We start from the raw sequence: 17,155 nt of genomic DNA, 5'->3' as shown, positions 1-17,155 counted from the left end.
TAAAGGAAGGGAGCTCCATAATAATAATAATAATAATAATAATAATAATAATAATAGTAAACATTTATTTATATCCTGCCCTCCCCAGCTGAAGCCAGGCTCAGAGCGGCTAACAGCAATAAAAGTAACGCAGCGTTCTAAAATCAGTATTCTAAAATCAATTCAAAATCAAATGGCAACCACTGGGCCAGAGTTCTACAAGGATTGCTAAAGGAGGGGGTCAAACTGTGCCTTGGCCAAAGGCCTGGTGGAACAACTCTGTCTTGCAGGCCCTGCGGAAAGATGTCAAGTCCCGCAGGGCCCTGGTCTCTTGGGACAGAGCGTTCCACCAGATCGGGGCCGCAGCCGAAAAAGCCCTGGCTCTGGTTGAGGCCAGCCTAACCTCCCTGTGGCCCAGAACCTCCAAGATGTTTTTATTTGAAGACTGTAAGGTCCTCCGTGGGACATACCAGGAGAAGGGGTCCCGTAGGTACGAGGGTCTAGGCCGTATCACCATCCATCAGCATTCAGCAGCTGCCAGCAGAATAAAAGAATCATAGAGTCAGAAGGAAGTCCCATCTAGCCCACCCCCCTTCCGCTTAACAGCCAGACTCACTCACCCCACTGCCGTAAGGGCATGAGATCAACCCCATCTACCTGCATGCCGAGTCGCTGATCCAGTTCGGTGGATGGATGGTACCCGTTCTTGGCTGATGGGGGGCAGGGAGAAGGGAAGACAATTGTGATTCCTGCATTTCATGGGGGTTGGTCTAGATGAGCCTTGGGTGTCCCTTCCAACTCCAAGATTCTGTGAGAGTCATGGCAGATACGGTGAGCCAGAGTGAGCAGCTGATGACCCCTCCATCTTGCTTTTTTCCTTGCCCAGCTTCCAAGGAACACATGCCATTTCCAATTTCCTTGTGGGAGCCAAAATAGCCCCTGCCCATTTTGAGACCCAAGGTGGCCTGGGGGACCTTCACCTCAACGCTCCTCTGCTTCCTCCCCAGCCCACGGCTCTTGGGAAGCTCTCCAAAGCCCTTCCACCCCCGTGCATGTGTTTCTTCATGTCTAGATTACTGCAGTGCGCTCTGTGTGGGGCTTCCTTTGCGCTTCGTCCGAGAGCTGCAGTGCAAGGGCTGACAGGAGTGAGGCTTTGGGCATAGAACAGAGATCTGCCCTGGTTGCCAATTTCCGATGGGGCCAAGTCCAAGGTGTTACTATTAGCATTTGAAGCCTTTAACAACTTGAGACCAGTTTACCTGCAAGATTGATTGACAGAACTGGCACCGTTGCGGGTGCTGCATGACACCCGTTCCATGTTTGTAAGAATTCGATATTTTAGTGCAGCAGCACCTGTCCTTTGGAACTCCCTGCCGATTGATACCAGGCAAGCACCCTGTACAGTAGTGCCTTGGATCTCAAACGCCTTGGCTCCTGAACAATCGAAACCTGGAAGTGAGTGTTCCGGTTTTCGAACGTTCTTTTGTAAGTCGAACGTCCGGCGGGGCTTCCGCGGCTTCCAATTGGCTGCAGGAGCTTCCTGCAGCCAATCAGAAGCCGCGCTTTAGTTTCCGAATGTTTCGGAAGTCAAACGGACTTCCGGAACGGATTCCATTTGACTTCCAAGATACAACTGCACTCTTTTCAGTGCCTTCTAAAAACAGCCTCACGTGGACGGGTTTACTAAGAAAGCTGACGTGACTTTTTTTCTTGGTTCTTGGTCTATTGCTATTTTAACTTTCCATATGTCTTAAATCTATTTTTCTTAGCAATGATTTCATTGCACTATCTTCTCCTTTTTTTTTGTAAATCGCTTTGAGGTTTCTTGACAGTTGAGCAGATTTGATCAAGTTAAGGGGTGTTGTTTTTTCCCTCTGTTCCCTGCGCCCCTCTTCCTTCTCCTCGCTCTCCCTGGAGTTTGGGCTTCTCAGCTCACCACCCACCGGTCTGCTTTTTTGCACAGCTATTTATGGCGCTCCAGGCCGATCCCGGCGCACGTTTAGATGTGTGTGATTTATTATAAGCCGATTCCTGGTCTCTTTACTCCCTTGCTTGGAGTCCAAGGCTGTTCTCAGCTTTAGGGATGGGTCTGTCTGCGTGTCTTTTCTCCTAAGCCCTCCCGATGTTTGGAAACGATTTGCTACGCCCCAGATTCTTTGGGGCCTAAGTGGGAGCTTAGATGGTGACTTTAAAAGCCTTCAAATCTGGGTAATTAAAAATACCCCTGGCAAGGATTTGATTGCAATGATAATATAACAATATGCACATGTGTTTTAGTGGCGCAGTCAGTGACCCAGCGAGAGATTCTTGTCTCCTCCAGAGGATCTCACCTTTAGTTCCTGTGATCTAGGGAAAGGGAGAATTTATTTAGGCCCTTGGAACTACAAGCTGCCTACACCAGCCTTTGTCAACCTGGCGCCCTCCAGATGTTTTGGGTGACGACGCACGGTGGCCCGAAACATCTGGAGGTTTTGCCAGGTTGGCAGAAGCGAAGTTTGGCCTAAACAAACTAGCAGAGGAGCTGAGTCACTGCAAAACGCCACGGTTTGCTCTGCCACCTGTGAGCCACTCCAAGGAATATCTCCATGACAGCTACCATTGTTCAGAAAGCATCATTGGAGAAATGAGTATCTTGTTCGCTGAGGTTGTCTTTTCTTTTCGGAATTGCAATGGGGGGCTGGAGAAGTGTTTAACTCTCTCCATCCTGGCTGAGAAATGAATGTTAGTGGAGCAGAATGGAAGGGAAGTCCTATAAGAAGGTATTTAGGCTTTCCGCAGGGGTGTCGTACACACGTAGCAGCAGGCAGAAAGGTTCAGCCTCAGTTTCCCTGGGATCTTAGGCAGGCATCTGTCCCCAAGCTATTACTCAGCTGTTACTTTTCTAGGTGTCCCCCAAGTTCTGACTCTTTCCCCCCAAGTGCTATCAATTAACCAGCTCTAACTATGGGTCCGGACCACAAAATATGGTTAATAAATAGAGGGGGAGATGATTCCAATGTCGGCCAAAGTTGTGGGAAAGTGACGTCATTGGTGAGACTGTTCTGCAAAAGAGGCCCTAGATCAGCCTTTCTCAACCTGTGGGTCCCCAGCTGTTTTGGGACTACAACTCCCATCACCCCTAGCTAGCAAGGCCAGAGCTCAGGGATGATGGGAGTTGTAGTCCAACAACATCTGGGGACCCACAGGTTGAGAACCGCTGCCCTAGATGTTGTTTGTAACTGACCAAGAGGGGTGGGAAGTTGGGAGGGTTTCAGCTCCGGGGCAGATGATGATGATGATGATGATGATGAATTTATTATTTATACCCTGCCCATCTGGTTAGGTTTCCCCAGCCACTCTGGGCAGCTCCCAACAGAATATTGAAAACACAATAAAACATCAAACATTAAAAACTTCCCTAAACAGGCCTGCCTTCAGATGTCTTCTAAAAGCCTGGTAGTTGTTCTCTTTGACATCCGGTGGGAGGGCGTTCCACAGGGCGGGTGCCACCACCGAGAAGGCCCTCTGCCTGGTTCCCTGTAGCTTTGCTTCTCGCAGTGAGAGAACCGCCAGAAGGCTCTCGGCACTGGACCTCGGTGTCCGGGCTGAACGATGGGTGCTGGTCACTTATTTATTTACTTTATTTTATAAAATTTATACGCCACTCAGTGGTAAACAGCAGCAACAACCTCAAAGCGGTTTGTGGAAAAGATAAAACAATAAAGTCACCCAAAAGGAAAATGCTATCAAAAAGTTAAAATAACAGACTAAAAACAGATTAAAACTCGCAACAGCTTTCTTAGCATCTGGGGAGTCCTTTATGAACAAAACCATTTTTAGCAGGCACCAGAAAGAATATAGTGATATCGTAGAGTTGCAAAGGGACCTCGAGGGTCATCTAGTCCAACTGAAATTATCGTGAAGTTAACTTTTTATATTTGGGCAACTTTTCTTCTGTACTTTATTGGAAGGAGAAAACGACCATTTCCTTAATAACAATTTAAACAATTTATTTAACTAAAACAATAACATTATAACATATGTATCCATGTTTGTTAACGGATGTGGTTAAACATTTTTTTTTAAAAAAAACCTTAGACTGAGTTTTAGCACACATGAAAAACTTAAAGCAAATCCTTATTTCCTGATAAATAGCCTTTGGACTATAATGTAATTTAAATAGAAAACTATCTTTAGAAAGATATTTTCCTGCAATAGCATTTTATTTTAAAAATCAGTTTGTTAAATGATGTGATTAAACATTTAAAAAAAAAACTTAGACTGAGTTTTAGCACACATGGAAAACTTAAAGCAAATCCTTATTCCCTGATAAATAGCCTTTGGACTATAATGTAATTTAAATAGAAAACCGCCTATAGAAAGATATTTTCCTCCAAAAGCATTCTATTTTAAAAATCCAATTTTAAAAATCTGATTTAAATAATAATAAAAAACTTGATTTTTTAAAAATCATTGATTTTTACCCACCCTGGACTATAGAGTCAGGTGGTCCTGCCCGCCTCGTCACTCTTGCCTTGTCTCTCTGTCCCCCTTCCAGTCGGAGGACCTGGGCGCCTGCGCACAGTTTGAGAGCAGCCGCCAGAACCGGAACATGATGCCTAGCACCAGCTGTGTCTTCCCCACCTTCAACCTGCGAAAGCCTTCCTCGGAGACGGACATCGAGAATTGGGCCTCCAAGCACTTCAACAAGCACACACAGGGCCTCTTCCGCCGCAAAGTCTCCATCGCCAACATGCTGGCCTGGAGCAGCGAGTCCATCAAGAAGCCCATGATCATGACCACCGACCGCAACGTCAAGAAGGAAGCGTGCGAGATCTTCAAGCTCATCCAGATGTACATGGGCGACCGGAGGGCCAAGGCGGACCAGCTCAACGTGGCCCTGGAGATCGCCACCAAGGGCTGGAGCATGCAGGGCCTCCGGGACGAACTCTACATCCAGCTGTGCCGCCAGACCACCGAGAACTTCCGCTACGAGAGCCTCGCGCGGGGCTGGGAGCTCATGTCCATCTGCCTGGCTTTCTTCCCTCCCACGCCCAAGTTCCACTCCTACCTGGAAGGGTACATCTACAGGCACATGGATCCGGTGAACGACACGAAAGGTAAGGCAGCGCGGAAGGGGAAGGGCACACCTGGTCAGCGCCGCCCGAAGTGGGCAGCTCAAGGTGTGAGGAAACGTTGGCTGCCCGTTTCCGAGGCTCAGCAAAATCCAACGTGAGATCCGGCACGAAACGAGTTTGGTGGCTCTTGAGCTAGACATTGCATGCGCACGGGGAACACACAAAGCACGAGGGTTTCTTTCTTTCTTTTCAGCTTATATAATAATAATAATAATTTATTATTTATACCCCACCCATCTGGCTGAGTTTCCCCAGCCACCCTGGCCTTTCCCCCGATAATATCGACCAAGTAAAATAACCCGAAAGGTTAAGGGCTGGAATAGTTGCTTCGTTTCTGTAAAACAACCACCTTCTATAAAGCACGGTTAATGACAACAAATAGGCTGAGCAGCACAACTGCAAGAAAAGTCACATTATGAAATTTCACAAAGCAACACAGCACTCATAATCCGCCAAACAATGTTAGCAACATTAGCAAGCTTCGCAACGAAAAGCAAGCAGAGCACTGTTGAATTTTGATGGTGCCCTTGCGCTGGGGTGTGTGTGTGTGTGTGTGTTTCCAGATGGGTTTTGTCCTGGTAGATTTAAGGCATGGGTAGGCAAACTAAGGCCCGTGGGCCGGATCCGGCCCAATTGCCTTCTAAATCCGGCCCGCGGACGGTCTGGGAATCAGCGTGTTTTTACATGAGTAGAAGGTGTGCTTCTATTTAAAATGCATCTCTGGGTTATTTGTGGGGCGTGGGAATTTGTTCATCCCCCCCCAAAAAAAATATATAGTCCGGCCCCCCACAAGGTCTGAGGGACAGTGGACCAGCTCCCTGCTGAAAAAGTTTGCTGACCCCTGTTTTAAGGTCTGGTAGGAATCTGAAGAAATTACCTCACTGCCGCTGAGTGGGCATTTGGGAGCCCCTGAGTCAAAAGCGAAGACCAAAGAGGGTGGGGCTCTGATATCCCCCCCACCTTCCCTTGGGAACGTCAGCTGCTGCCTCTTTTGCAAAGTTGCGTTTCACCCTCATCCTGCCAAACTGCGTCATTTCCCTACAAATGTCAGCTGCAATATGGCAGTCCTTGAATCATCAGCGAGCTCACCCCCCCCTTTTGCAATAGGGCTCTGCAGTTAAAGCTGCTAATTGGCTATCCTAGGCTCTGTTAACACACGGTTGTTATTCTAAATCATTAAGCAGCAAACCGCATCCCGGCTCCCCACCGAAGGCCCTCCCTCAGCTAATGTTCTCCGCCTGATGAGCAGCAGGAGGGAAATGATTTCATTAATGAGATGTAGAAATGCATTGCTCCCTTGCCTTTTGCCCTTGGAGACAGTCTCCTTCGGACCGAACAGGATGCACGACCTCCACACGGCCCCCTTCTGCAGTTCACCGTGCAGGAAGCAAGTCCAGCTCGAAACTGGCTTTCTTTACGCTGCTGCCTTCGGCTCCACTTGAGGACAGCAAGTCCCTAGTCCTCATTGTCTTGCAGAAGGCGGGCTTTGTAAAAAACGCAGGAAGAAACGGCAGTGGGGAAAGCAGGATAGCTCAGTCCTGGAACCTCCCGCTTTGCATGCAGGAGGTCTAGAAATGCAATTATTGGCCTGGCCAGTTGGAAGGAATCTTGGTTAGCAAGGCTGGTCTGTGAAGCATCAAGAGAGCTGCCATCAGTCTGGACTGTTTGCAAAAAGGCCTTGGAGCTAAAAGCAGTGTGGCAAGGGAGAAGGGATAGCAGCTGACAGGGATTCTTCAGCTGAGATCCCTGCATTGCAGGGGGTTGGACTAGATGATCCTTGGATCCCTCCCAACTCTACTATTCCACGATTCTTTGAATGGTTGGCTGGGAAATGGCAGCCCAAACGATCAAGGGTTTGGAGCAGCTCCCCATTTGAGGAGACATCTAAAACATTTGGGGCTTTAAAGTTTAGAATGATGGTTCCCAAATAGCCTTGCCACACCCCACACCCCCGCCAGACAACTTATAAATCGCTGAGGGTCTTAATGACCACTTAATCATCTTTCTGCCGGTTGTAGCAACCCTGAAGCAGCCTTCAGATGTCTTTTAAAAGTCAGGTGCAGTGGATGCTTGGGTTGCGAACGTGATCCGTACGGGATGCACGCGTGGGTTGCAATTTGGTGCTTCTGCGCACGCGTGAAGCGCAATTTAGCACTTCTACACATGTGCGACTGCCGAAACCCGGAAGTAACCCATTCCGGTACTTCCGGGTTTCGGCGGTCCGTAACCCAAAATAACGCAACCTGAAGCTTCTGTAACCTGAGGTATGACTGTAGTTGTTTATTTCCTTGACATCTGATGGGAGGGCGTTCCACAGGAAGGGTGCCACTACCGAGAAGGCTCACTGCCTGGTTCCCTATAGCTTTACTTCTTGCAGGGAGGGAACCGCCAGGAGGCCCTTGGAGCTGGACCTCAGTGTCTGGGCAGAACAATGGGGGTGGAGACGCTCCTTCAGGTATACTGGGCCGAGGCCGTTTAGGGCTTTCAATGTCAGCACCAACACTTTAAATTGTGACCAGAAACGTACTGGGAGCCAGTGTAGCTCTTTCAGTACCAGGGTAATATGGTCTCGGCGGCCGCTCCCAGTCACCAGTCTAGCTGCCGCATTCTGGATTAGTTGTAGTTCCGGGTCACCTTCAAAGGTAGCCCCACATAGAGTGCATTGCAGTAGTCCAAGCAGGAGGTAACCAGAGCATGCACCACTCTGGCCAAACAGGACACAGGTGGGTAGGGTTTCAGCCTGCCTTGCTGGCTTTTAAAATTTGACATGGAAACGGAAGAGCAGTAATTAGGCGTGATAAATGAATAGAACCTCCAGTTTCAGAGGCAATGCACCTCGGGCTGCCAGCTGATGGAGAGCAAGCAACAAGGGAAGGCCATTGTCTCCTTGCCCCGCTTAAGGGACACCCAGAGGCATCTGTCTGGCCCCTTTGGGAAATGAGGTGTCGGGCTTGCATTTGTGACATTGCTGAAGAGACAGCGATTCCCGCCAGCAAAATCCCGTTTCTCCTGGCTGGTCTTGACCGGTTGGGAGGAGCATAGATCCACAATGCAGCTGTTTACCCTCTGCTAAGAATGCCAGTCCATGCCAACTAGCCAAGGCTGAGCCTCCTATAACCTGCGATGTTGTTGGAAAGAGGTTCTGCAATTCTGGCTGAGCGTGCTTGATTTCTCCTGCAAAGAAGGGGGCAAACCCATTGCAGCAGGCAGGGCTTATTGTGGGATATCAGTAACTATCGGGCACGTTGAGTAGATTGGCCTAAGGCACACTACTCCTTTCTTTCTTCCGCCCACACACGACCCGGATTTCAAAGCCGGTTGCCGCGCCGATAATTACCATTGAGAATTCGCTACGCATGCAACGGCCCCCTCTCTGGTTTGCAAATTAGCCCGGAGCAGGAAGAGTGCTGATTGGTCGAGCGGCTGTGACGCCGCCAGCACACAGTTGTGTCATCCACGTGCAGTGGGGGGCAATAGTGGGATTTCCTGTCTTTTTCTCTCTCTCAAGTATGAATCTGGGGGCAGAGAATGAATAATGGGGAAAGGGCTCTTCGCTCGCTTTATCCAGGGGAGTGGAACGGTTTCAAAAGGGGAATAATAATAATAATAATAATAATAATAATAATAATAATAATAATTTATTTATACCCCGCCCATCTGGCTGGGTTTCCCCAGCCACTCTAGCCGGCTTCCAACAGAACACTAAAATACAATAACCTATTAAACATTAAAAGCTTCCCTAAACAGGGCTGCCTTCAGATGGCTTCTAAAAGTCAGATAGTTGTTTATTTCTTTGACATCTGATGGGAGGGTGTTCCACAGGGCGGGCGCCACCACCGAGAAGGCCCTCTGCCTGGTTCCCTGTAACCTCCCTTTGCGCAGTGAGGGAACTGCCAGAAGGCCCTTGGAGCTGGACCTCAGTGTCCGGGTAGAACGATGGGGGTGGAAACGCTCCTTCAGGTATACTGGACTGAGGCCGTTTAGGGCTTTCAAGGTCAGCACCAACACTTTGAATTGTGCTCAGAAACGTACTGGGAGCCAGTAGGCACACACAAACACACCCACGCACTGGGTCTGAGCCACACCGTGAGCACATCAAACTCGTTTCTTGCACATTGTTGCGATCCATTGCTGGATTTTTCTCTCTGGAAGCCTCACAGTTCAGGAGTGCCAGTAGTGATCAGCACCACTCTTTCCTGTTCCAGCCACTGGGGAAGAGCTGGCCCAGTCGAGTCCTCGATTCATTTGTATCTGTGCTCCACCCTGTGCCATTTTATGTTAGCAGCAGCCATGCTTTCCCTGCCGCTGGAGTCGTGTCACTTGGAAGAGCTCCTGCACAGTGCCAGCCTAAGGATTCATTCATTCTGTCCCCTTCCACCCCTGATTAGGATGGATCTGGCCCTGGAGAGAATAGGGGTTCAGGGCTTGGTGGTGCCCATCCTTAGTTGAGATTCTTGCATCTGATGGGGGTTGGACTGGATGACCCTCAGGGTTCCCTTCCACCTCTGTGATTCTTGGATTCCCCTTTTATCTCTACCATCACGGAGTATTATTTACCTACAGCACAATCCTAGATGTCGCCAGGACAGTTATAAAGAGGTTAGGGAGTTCTATTAAAATCCCAGTGGCTGTTAGGTGTGTGGACATGTTTAACTCGCCTAGCCAACCTTCCCGAACCTTCTGCCTCCAGGTGTTTGGGGCTACGACTCCATGGGGCTGGTGGGAGGTTGTCGCCCCAGACACTTGGAGAGTCCTAGGATAGGAGAGGCTGTACTGAAGGTATTTCTGGAAGGGTAGAAACTCTCCTCCACTTGGCCAGCGTAGTAAAAAATAGAATAAAATGGCAAAGTGGTTGCAATTCTCTTGCAGAGATTCCTTTCGATGTGCCGGCAACCCCAAAGGTGTTGCTGTGCTTGTTTATTTAAGGAACTGTATTATTGCCCCTTTCAGTTTCAACAGAAATGCCCCAGAAAGCTTGAATTTATAAGCTGCTCTGACTGTTGGCTCGAAGGATAGTAAAGGAAAAGGGACCCCTGACCATTAGGTCCAGTCATGGCCGACTCTGGGGTTGCGGCACTCATCTCGCTTTCGTGGCCAAGGGAGCCGGCGTACAGCTTCCGGGTCATGTGGCCAGCATGACTAAGCCGCTTCTGGTGAACCAGAGCAGCGCACAGAAACACTGTTTACCTTCCCGCTGGAGCGGTACCTATTTATCTACTTGCACTTTGACGTGCTTTTGAACTGCTAGGTTGGCAGGAGCAGGGACCGAGCAACGGGAGCTCACCCCGTCATGGGGATTCGAACTGCCGACCTTCTGATTGGCAAGTCCTAGGCTCTGTGGTTTAACCCACAGCGCCACCTGCGTAGAATAAAAAGATAGGGTAGAATAAAAAGAAAACAAGTTGACAGATATAGTGGTACCTCTGGTTGCAAACGGGATCCGTTCCGGAGGCCCGTTCGCAACCTGAAAAGAACGCAACCCGCGTCTGCGCAAGTGCAGGTCGCGATTCGCCACTTCTGCGCATGCACGTGGCGTCATTTTGCGCGTCTGCGCATGCATGAGCGGCAAAACCCGGAAGCAACCCGTTCCGTTACTTCCGGGTCGCCACGGGACGCAACCTGAAAACGCGCAACCTGAAGCAAACGTAACATGAGGTATGACTGCAATATTAAAATGGCAGTCGCAGGTAGCCAGAGATGATCGACCTACAGACAGGTTGAAATCCTGCTGGGATAAAAAATGTAAATTAATAAAGGTGACATTTCATCAGGAAGGGGGTGAGACAGATCACCTGGGGTGGGGTGGGCCACTGGCCTGATTCAGAAGGCTATTCTTACATTCCTTTGTGTATCTCACTTCCACCTGACGTACTTGGAAAAGCATCCTTCCCCCGGCCCTGATCCCTGGCTCAGCATTTCGCCTGAACCAAGGGGGGTGGTTTGTTTTGCTCCAAGCAAACCTGCAGCCAAGATTTGTCCTCAGCTTACAGATCGTGGCTTCTCTGAGCAAGACGCGCCAAGCTCCTTGTTTTGGTTGCAACGCATCCTGGCCCCAAACCGTTACTCACCTTCCTAGTTCTCCGTTGCTCTCGCTTGCGGTCATTATGGAGTCAGATATCAATTACTGCGTTAATTGTGACACCATCCTCGTTTCACTATGTGACCCTCGATTGGATGGGAATAATCCAGGAAAGGGGAAGCACCAGAAGCGAGTGGACAGGATGGCTCTAAATAGGTTTGAGAGATTGCAAATTGGGTTATTAGGTTGCTTTTATTTTGATTAAATATTTTCAGGTTTTATTTTTTTTATTTTGTTCTGTGAACCGCCCTGAGATCTCTGGGTATAGGGCGGTATATAAATTTAATATAATAATAATAATAATAATAATAATAATAATAATAATAATAATAATAATATATTTGCAATATTTAAACATAGGTGTTTAGGGCTGTGAGGCTCCCACCCCACCAAAATCACTAGTTTCTACCCCACCAAATTTAAACTCTTAAGACCTTCAGCAGGTCCTTAATGCAGACCCACTGCGCCTGTGGAGACGATTGGCTGCAATCGCAGCAGGTTGGACTACATGGCCTTTGGGCTCCGCTCCATCCCAGCAATTCTTCAACGCCACTGGTGCATTCTAGCTCCTCTCCAGTGACACCCAGGTAAGGTGCAGGGAGAAAAGACCTGCCTGAGCCGGCCGGCATTGAAAGCAGAGCTGTCTTGCTCATTTTTTATTTTTTTTAAATTTCCTTTATTTTGTTCTTCCTGTGTTTGAAATCCGTACCCCCCCCCAAAATACCCCACCCCAATCCCTCTCTTTCCCTCTCTCTCTTGCTGTCTTTGTGTTCCATTCCGTGGTCCTCATCGTTCTGTTTGTTCCCCAGTGACTCTGCACATTAAAGAACTCCTGGAAAGGAACAATAAGAAGTCGTCCAAATTGAGAAAGAAACCCAAGCCCTATATGGAGGAACGCCATGGTAGGGTGCGTGTGCTCCTGGAGCACCTCCCTCTCTCCTTTAGACGTAGACGCCAACTCCACCGCCTTCTCTCTTCTGCAGCTTCCTCGCCTCCACTCGGCTCCCCCCTTATAACATCGCCTTCACGCTTCTCCCCTCTGACACCCTTTCTAACCGCTGACGTTTCTGGGTGCCTCTCTCTCTTTCTCTCTTAGCAGCTCTGCGGAAAGAGCTTGGGGTCGACCGCTGCCCGTCGCGCTTCTTTTCCCAGCAGGTGCCAACTTGGGTTCGACCTCCTGAGTCGGGCGGCCACCGCTCGAGGCTCGGCGCTTGGGGTGGGCGCAGCGGCTCCACATCACGCCGGCATGGAGGGGACCCTGAAAAGGGGTCGCCCGCTGGCTCTGTAGCTCATCTCCGGCTGGTCACCCAGGCAGGGCTTGTTTGCATGTCACACGGCGGCGTTGCACTCGGATACCGCGCCGTATCTGACCACAAAACCCAGGTGGCTGTTGCGCACATGTTCTGCGGGTTCTGTGGACTTGAATGGTTGCAGCTGCGAGAAATATTATTATCCCGGATGATGATGATGATGATAATAATGACAATTATCTTAGCCTGTGATTCTGCATTGCAGGGCGTTAGACTTGATGACGCCTTTTTTTGCTGGAGGGGTGGGTTCCCTCCAACTCTACAGTTTTACAGTGGTCCCTTGTGTTACAGACGGGATCCGTTCCAGAGGCCCGTCCGTAACGTGAAAAGCCTGCAACTCGAAGCGCCGCGTCTGCGCAGGCACGTGGCGCGATTTGGCGCTTCTGCGCATGCCATAGCTGTCTACGTTTCCCTTTTTTTTTAAGGGAAATTCCCTTATTCTGAATAGGATTCCCCACAAGAAAAGGGAAAAGTTGACAGCCGTGGCGCATGCGCGAGCGGCGAAACCCGGAAGTAACCCATTCCGGTACTTCCGGGTTGCTGCGGGACACAAGACGGAAACACGCAACCTGAAGCAGACGTAACATGAGGTATGACTGTATGATTCTGTGACCTTTGGTGCCCAAAGCGCTTTGTGTGTTTTGGCCCAGCAACCCTTACAACATCCCTGTAAGGTAGTGCAGCGGCGCCATCCATCCATTGTGGATGGGAGCAGAGACAGTGGCTGATGGATCCATGGCAGAGGTGGGATTTTTAGGAGAGAGCATCTACCTAACCTCTTGGTGATGGAGCTAATTCTGTGCGCAGAACTTCCCTAGGTTCATTCTGGCTTACCCAAAGACCCGGGAAATTCAAAAGCAGCCGATGATGTCGGAATCCACCCCTCTGCTACTCTTGGATGGCTCAGTTGGTGAGAACATGGTGCTGATAACGCCAAGGTTGCAGGTTCAGTCACCGTATGGGGCAGCTGCTTAGTCCTGCATCACAGGGGGGGTTGAGATAGATGATCTTCAGGGTCCCTTCCAATTCTACAGTCCTATGATTCAGCCGCTGAATGTGGAAGGTGATGTTCTCTGCTTCTCACGGCTATCAGTCCTGCTCATCGGTTGGTTGGTGTGTGTTTCTCTTGAACTTTCTCGGGTGGGATCCGTCTGAGCATCCTGTGGAGGTGAGTTCCACAGGTAGATAACGCGGTAAAGGGTCGTAGCTGAGCAGCGGCGGGAGGGTGGGGGCATAGCTAAGCGTTGGAGCATCTGCTTTGCATGTGGAGGGTCCCCAGTTGAAATCCCTGGCCTCTCCAGATAGGGAAAGACCCCTCTCCCCGCCTGAAACCCTGGAGACAGCTGCTGCCAGCCAGAGTCGTCACTGCTGAACTAGATAGGCAGCTCCCTGTGTTACCATAATGTGGTGCGTCTTCCCTCACTGCAGTCATGCGGCGGCCCAACTCAGTTTTAGAAACTGTACCTTTGAGTCCTCAGTCCTTTATTACGGAGCTTTGCTTCACCTAGGTTGAGCTAGGATGATAATATTTCAGAATTTTTGGGAGTTTCTTTGAATTTGGTCAGTTAAGGTTTATGATTTCTCTATTTCCTTCTGAGGAAACTGAATAGTTCAGTGAAACGAGGTTTGTAGCCGGCATCCCGTTAAGGCTTTGTTCAATTCTAGGTTTTCCTAATTTCCCCCTTAAACTTTTTGATTAATATTTCTAGTCGATTACTTCTCGTTTCAGGGATTTTCACGGTATTTCATTTGTTTTGTGTAATGTCTCGGTTCTGTGACAGTCTTTTTTCTATTGCACGCCATGGTAAGAGCTGTTTGGCGGTGGAACAGGCTCCCTGGGAGGTTTTTAGGCAGAGGTTGGCTGGCCACTTCCCAGAGATGCTTTATCTGTGATTCCTGCACTTCAGGGGGTTGGACTAGATGACCCCACGGGGTCCCTTCCAACTCTGCGGCTGCCGTAGAGAAGACCAGGATTCATCAGCCTTAGCCGGTGAATTCCAGCCGCGTCGCCTCGCCTCTAATCTCGCTTCCCTCCCCCTGCACCTGTTTGAACAAGCCTTCCTAATTTATTTAAAGCGCGCGCATTAACCGAAGGAGATTGTGCTGTAATTAACTGGAGCTGGTTAACGGGGAGGCCTGGATCTTCCTTGCAGGTGTGCATAACCTCATTTATAGAGCTGAGTCTGTGTTTAAAAATATCCGTGTGCTGAATGTCGTGCAGTCGTGGACCGAAGGCTACCTCGGGGGAGTCTTCTGTTTTTATTTTTAAAAAATGACCTTTCTTCACAGCACTAGTAAGGAGCATTTCCGAGGGTGTTTTCTCGGTGTTGATGTTTGCCTCTTAATCCCTAGACTTCAGAAGCAAGGCTGGATGGCAGTGCAAAGAGGAGTGGCAGTCGTTTTGCATTTTGCCAAAGCGAATGCGAAGAGTTACAGCTGAAGGGGGCTTGTCGCAAGAGCCCTTTATAGGGCCGGGGTACCAATCCTAAAATCATTCCATAGGAACACGGGGAGCTGCCTTGTCCTGGATGCTTTAGTTGAGATTCTTGCATTCCTGGGCGTTGCTCTTGATGCTCCTTGGGGGTCCCATCTAGGTCAGCGTTGCCCACCCGCTATGGGAACCACTGAACTAGATGGATCTTCGGCCTGATCTAGCAGAACTTTTCTGACGTCTAGCCCTAGAGGGTGCACAGGGGTCTTGGAGTCCGCTGAAAGCGTTCCAGGGATCAGAGATTCTTAGAAGACTGGAGTAAATATATGAACTATTTGAAAAGTAATTCTGATGAACACATTACGCTAGTAGGACTGCAAGAAGTTTTGTAAGGTGGATTATTTGAATTACTGCAAGAAAGACTATGAAAAGAATTACTAGTTAAGGATAATTAAATGTAATATAGGAATTAAGAAATGCAGAATAAAGAACGTAAAATCGTCAGAGGTGTTGACCGAAGTCAAAAATATTGTATAACATGAGAAGATATGTTGTATGACTGTTGGAGCTGGTATGTTAAAAAATGAATAAAAGTGTGTGTGTGTGTGTGTGTGTGTGTGTGTGTATGAAAGCGTTCCAAAGCAATGCTGACAGCAGGATTCTCATTCCCCCATTTTTCCCTCTCTTCCGCTCCGATGTCATAACCGTTAGGCAGAAACTTGACCCGCCGTCGTTCCTGGCTATTTTTGGACCTGTCCCCCTCAACAGTATTCAGCAGATATTGCGGACCACGTTGTCCTGGAGTTGGAGGGGGAGAAGCATCGCTCTTGCTTCCAGTTCAGCCCATTAAAAGTTGGATGGTTTTATTGCTAGCAGGTTCACATCCCGTCCTGAGGGTTGCAACAGACGCCTCGTTCGGTTTGCTGCCCAGAGAGACTAGCTCTCAGGGAATCAGTTGCACCATTCGCAGGAACATAAAAGCCTGCTCCCCAGAGACCATGAAAGGAGAAACTCTCTGCTCTCTGGCTTGATCAAAGAGGGCTGAAAAGGAGTTTTTGTTTGGGTTTCCAGACCTGGTATTGCCTGTGGGTGGAAGTTTGGAACAGGAGACGTTCCCACTCTTTCATTTTTTGAGAAACGAAAAAGGCCAGCCTGTTGGAGATCAGTAACTTTACCCTTCGTTTTTCACGTGGGAGGGCATTCCGGAGAAATAGTTTCATGTGCAAAGACCCAAAAGCTGCAGCGTAAGTGGAGGCAGAAGTCTGTCCTGAGCACAGGAACTTCTGCTCCAAGTCGGCTTCCTTGTCCTGCTCCCATAAGCCCCACCCCGTGCCCCCCAACAAGCACATCCCTGCTCCCCATAAGTCATAACATTCTGGGCAGAGGTCATGGTTTAAGCCTGTGGTTCCCAAATCTTTTTCGGGCCACTGTCTCCTTGGTTCCATAAACACATTCCTAGTGCCCCCTACTCTCTAAAGAGGGGAGCGGGAGGTGCTGTGGTCTAAACCACCGAGCCTCTTGGGCTTGCCGATCAGAACGTTGGCGGTTCGAATCCCCGCGACTGGCTGGGCTTCCATGGCTCTGTCCCAGCTCCTGCCAACCTAGCAGTTCGAAAACATGCCAGTGCAAGTAGATAAATAGGTACCGCTCTGGGAACCACTGGGTTAAGCCCTAACCTGGAGTGGGAGAACCTCAGGGCCAGGTGTGGCCCTCCAAACCTCTCTACCCGGCCCTTGGGATTTTCCTCAGGCCATGCCTTCTCAAGCTGTTGTTTAGTCGTGTCCAACTCTTCGTGACCCCCTGGACCAGAGCACGCCAGGCACTCCTGTCTTCCACTGCCTCCCGCAGTTTGGTCAAACTCATGCTAGTAGCTTTGAGAACACTGTCCCACCATCTCGTCCTCTGTCGTCCCCTTCTCCTTGTGCCCTCCATCTTTCCCAACATCAGGGTCTTTTCCAGGGAGTCTTTTCTTCTCTTCTCATGAGGTGGCCAAAGTCTTGGAGCCTCAGCTTCAGGATCTGTCCTTCCAGTGAGCACTCAGGGCTGATTTCCTTCAGAATGGAGAGGTTTGATCTTCTTGCAGTCCATGGGACTCTCAAGAGTCTCCTCCAGCACCTTCTCAAGCTACATGTCCCCAAGCCACAGCCTTCCCTTGCCAAACTCTGCGCCCTCTTCAGATGCTTTTACCTGGCTGCGATGGTGCCTCTTATTCACCTGGATGGAGAGGGAAATGTTTGTC

General features: G+C 49.4%; 1 protein-coding gene across 3 annotated transcripts in view; it reads left to right on the top strand.

Moving 5' to 3' along the window:
• Positions 1 to 17,155, top strand: part of ARHGAP39 (Rho GTPase activating protein 39) — a 216,131-nt gene that overhangs the window by 158,142 nt on the left and 40,834 nt on the right. For 2 of the 3 annotated variants that reach the window (XM_083621933.1, XM_083621932.1), the window contains exons 5-6: positions 4,517 to 5,078; positions 11,985 to 12,077. In XM_083621933.1, the coding sequence (XP_083478059.1) occupies positions 4,517 to 5,078; positions 11,985 to 12,077 (655 nt within the window). The remainder of the gene's footprint in view (positions 1 to 4,516; positions 5,079 to 11,984; positions 12,078 to 17,155) is intronic. The other variant, XM_083621934.1, reaches the window with a different exon arrangement.

This window comes from Podarcis filfolensis (genome assembly GCF_964270895.1).
Source record: "Podarcis filfolensis genome assembly, chromosome: 7".
In the NCBI taxonomy this organism is placed as follows: Eukaryota; Metazoa; Chordata; class Lepidosauria; order Squamata; family Lacertidae; genus Podarcis; species Podarcis filfolensis.
The sequence above is the reverse complement of the archived record's forward strand: the minus strand, read 5'-3'. Positions and strand labels throughout refer to the sequence as shown.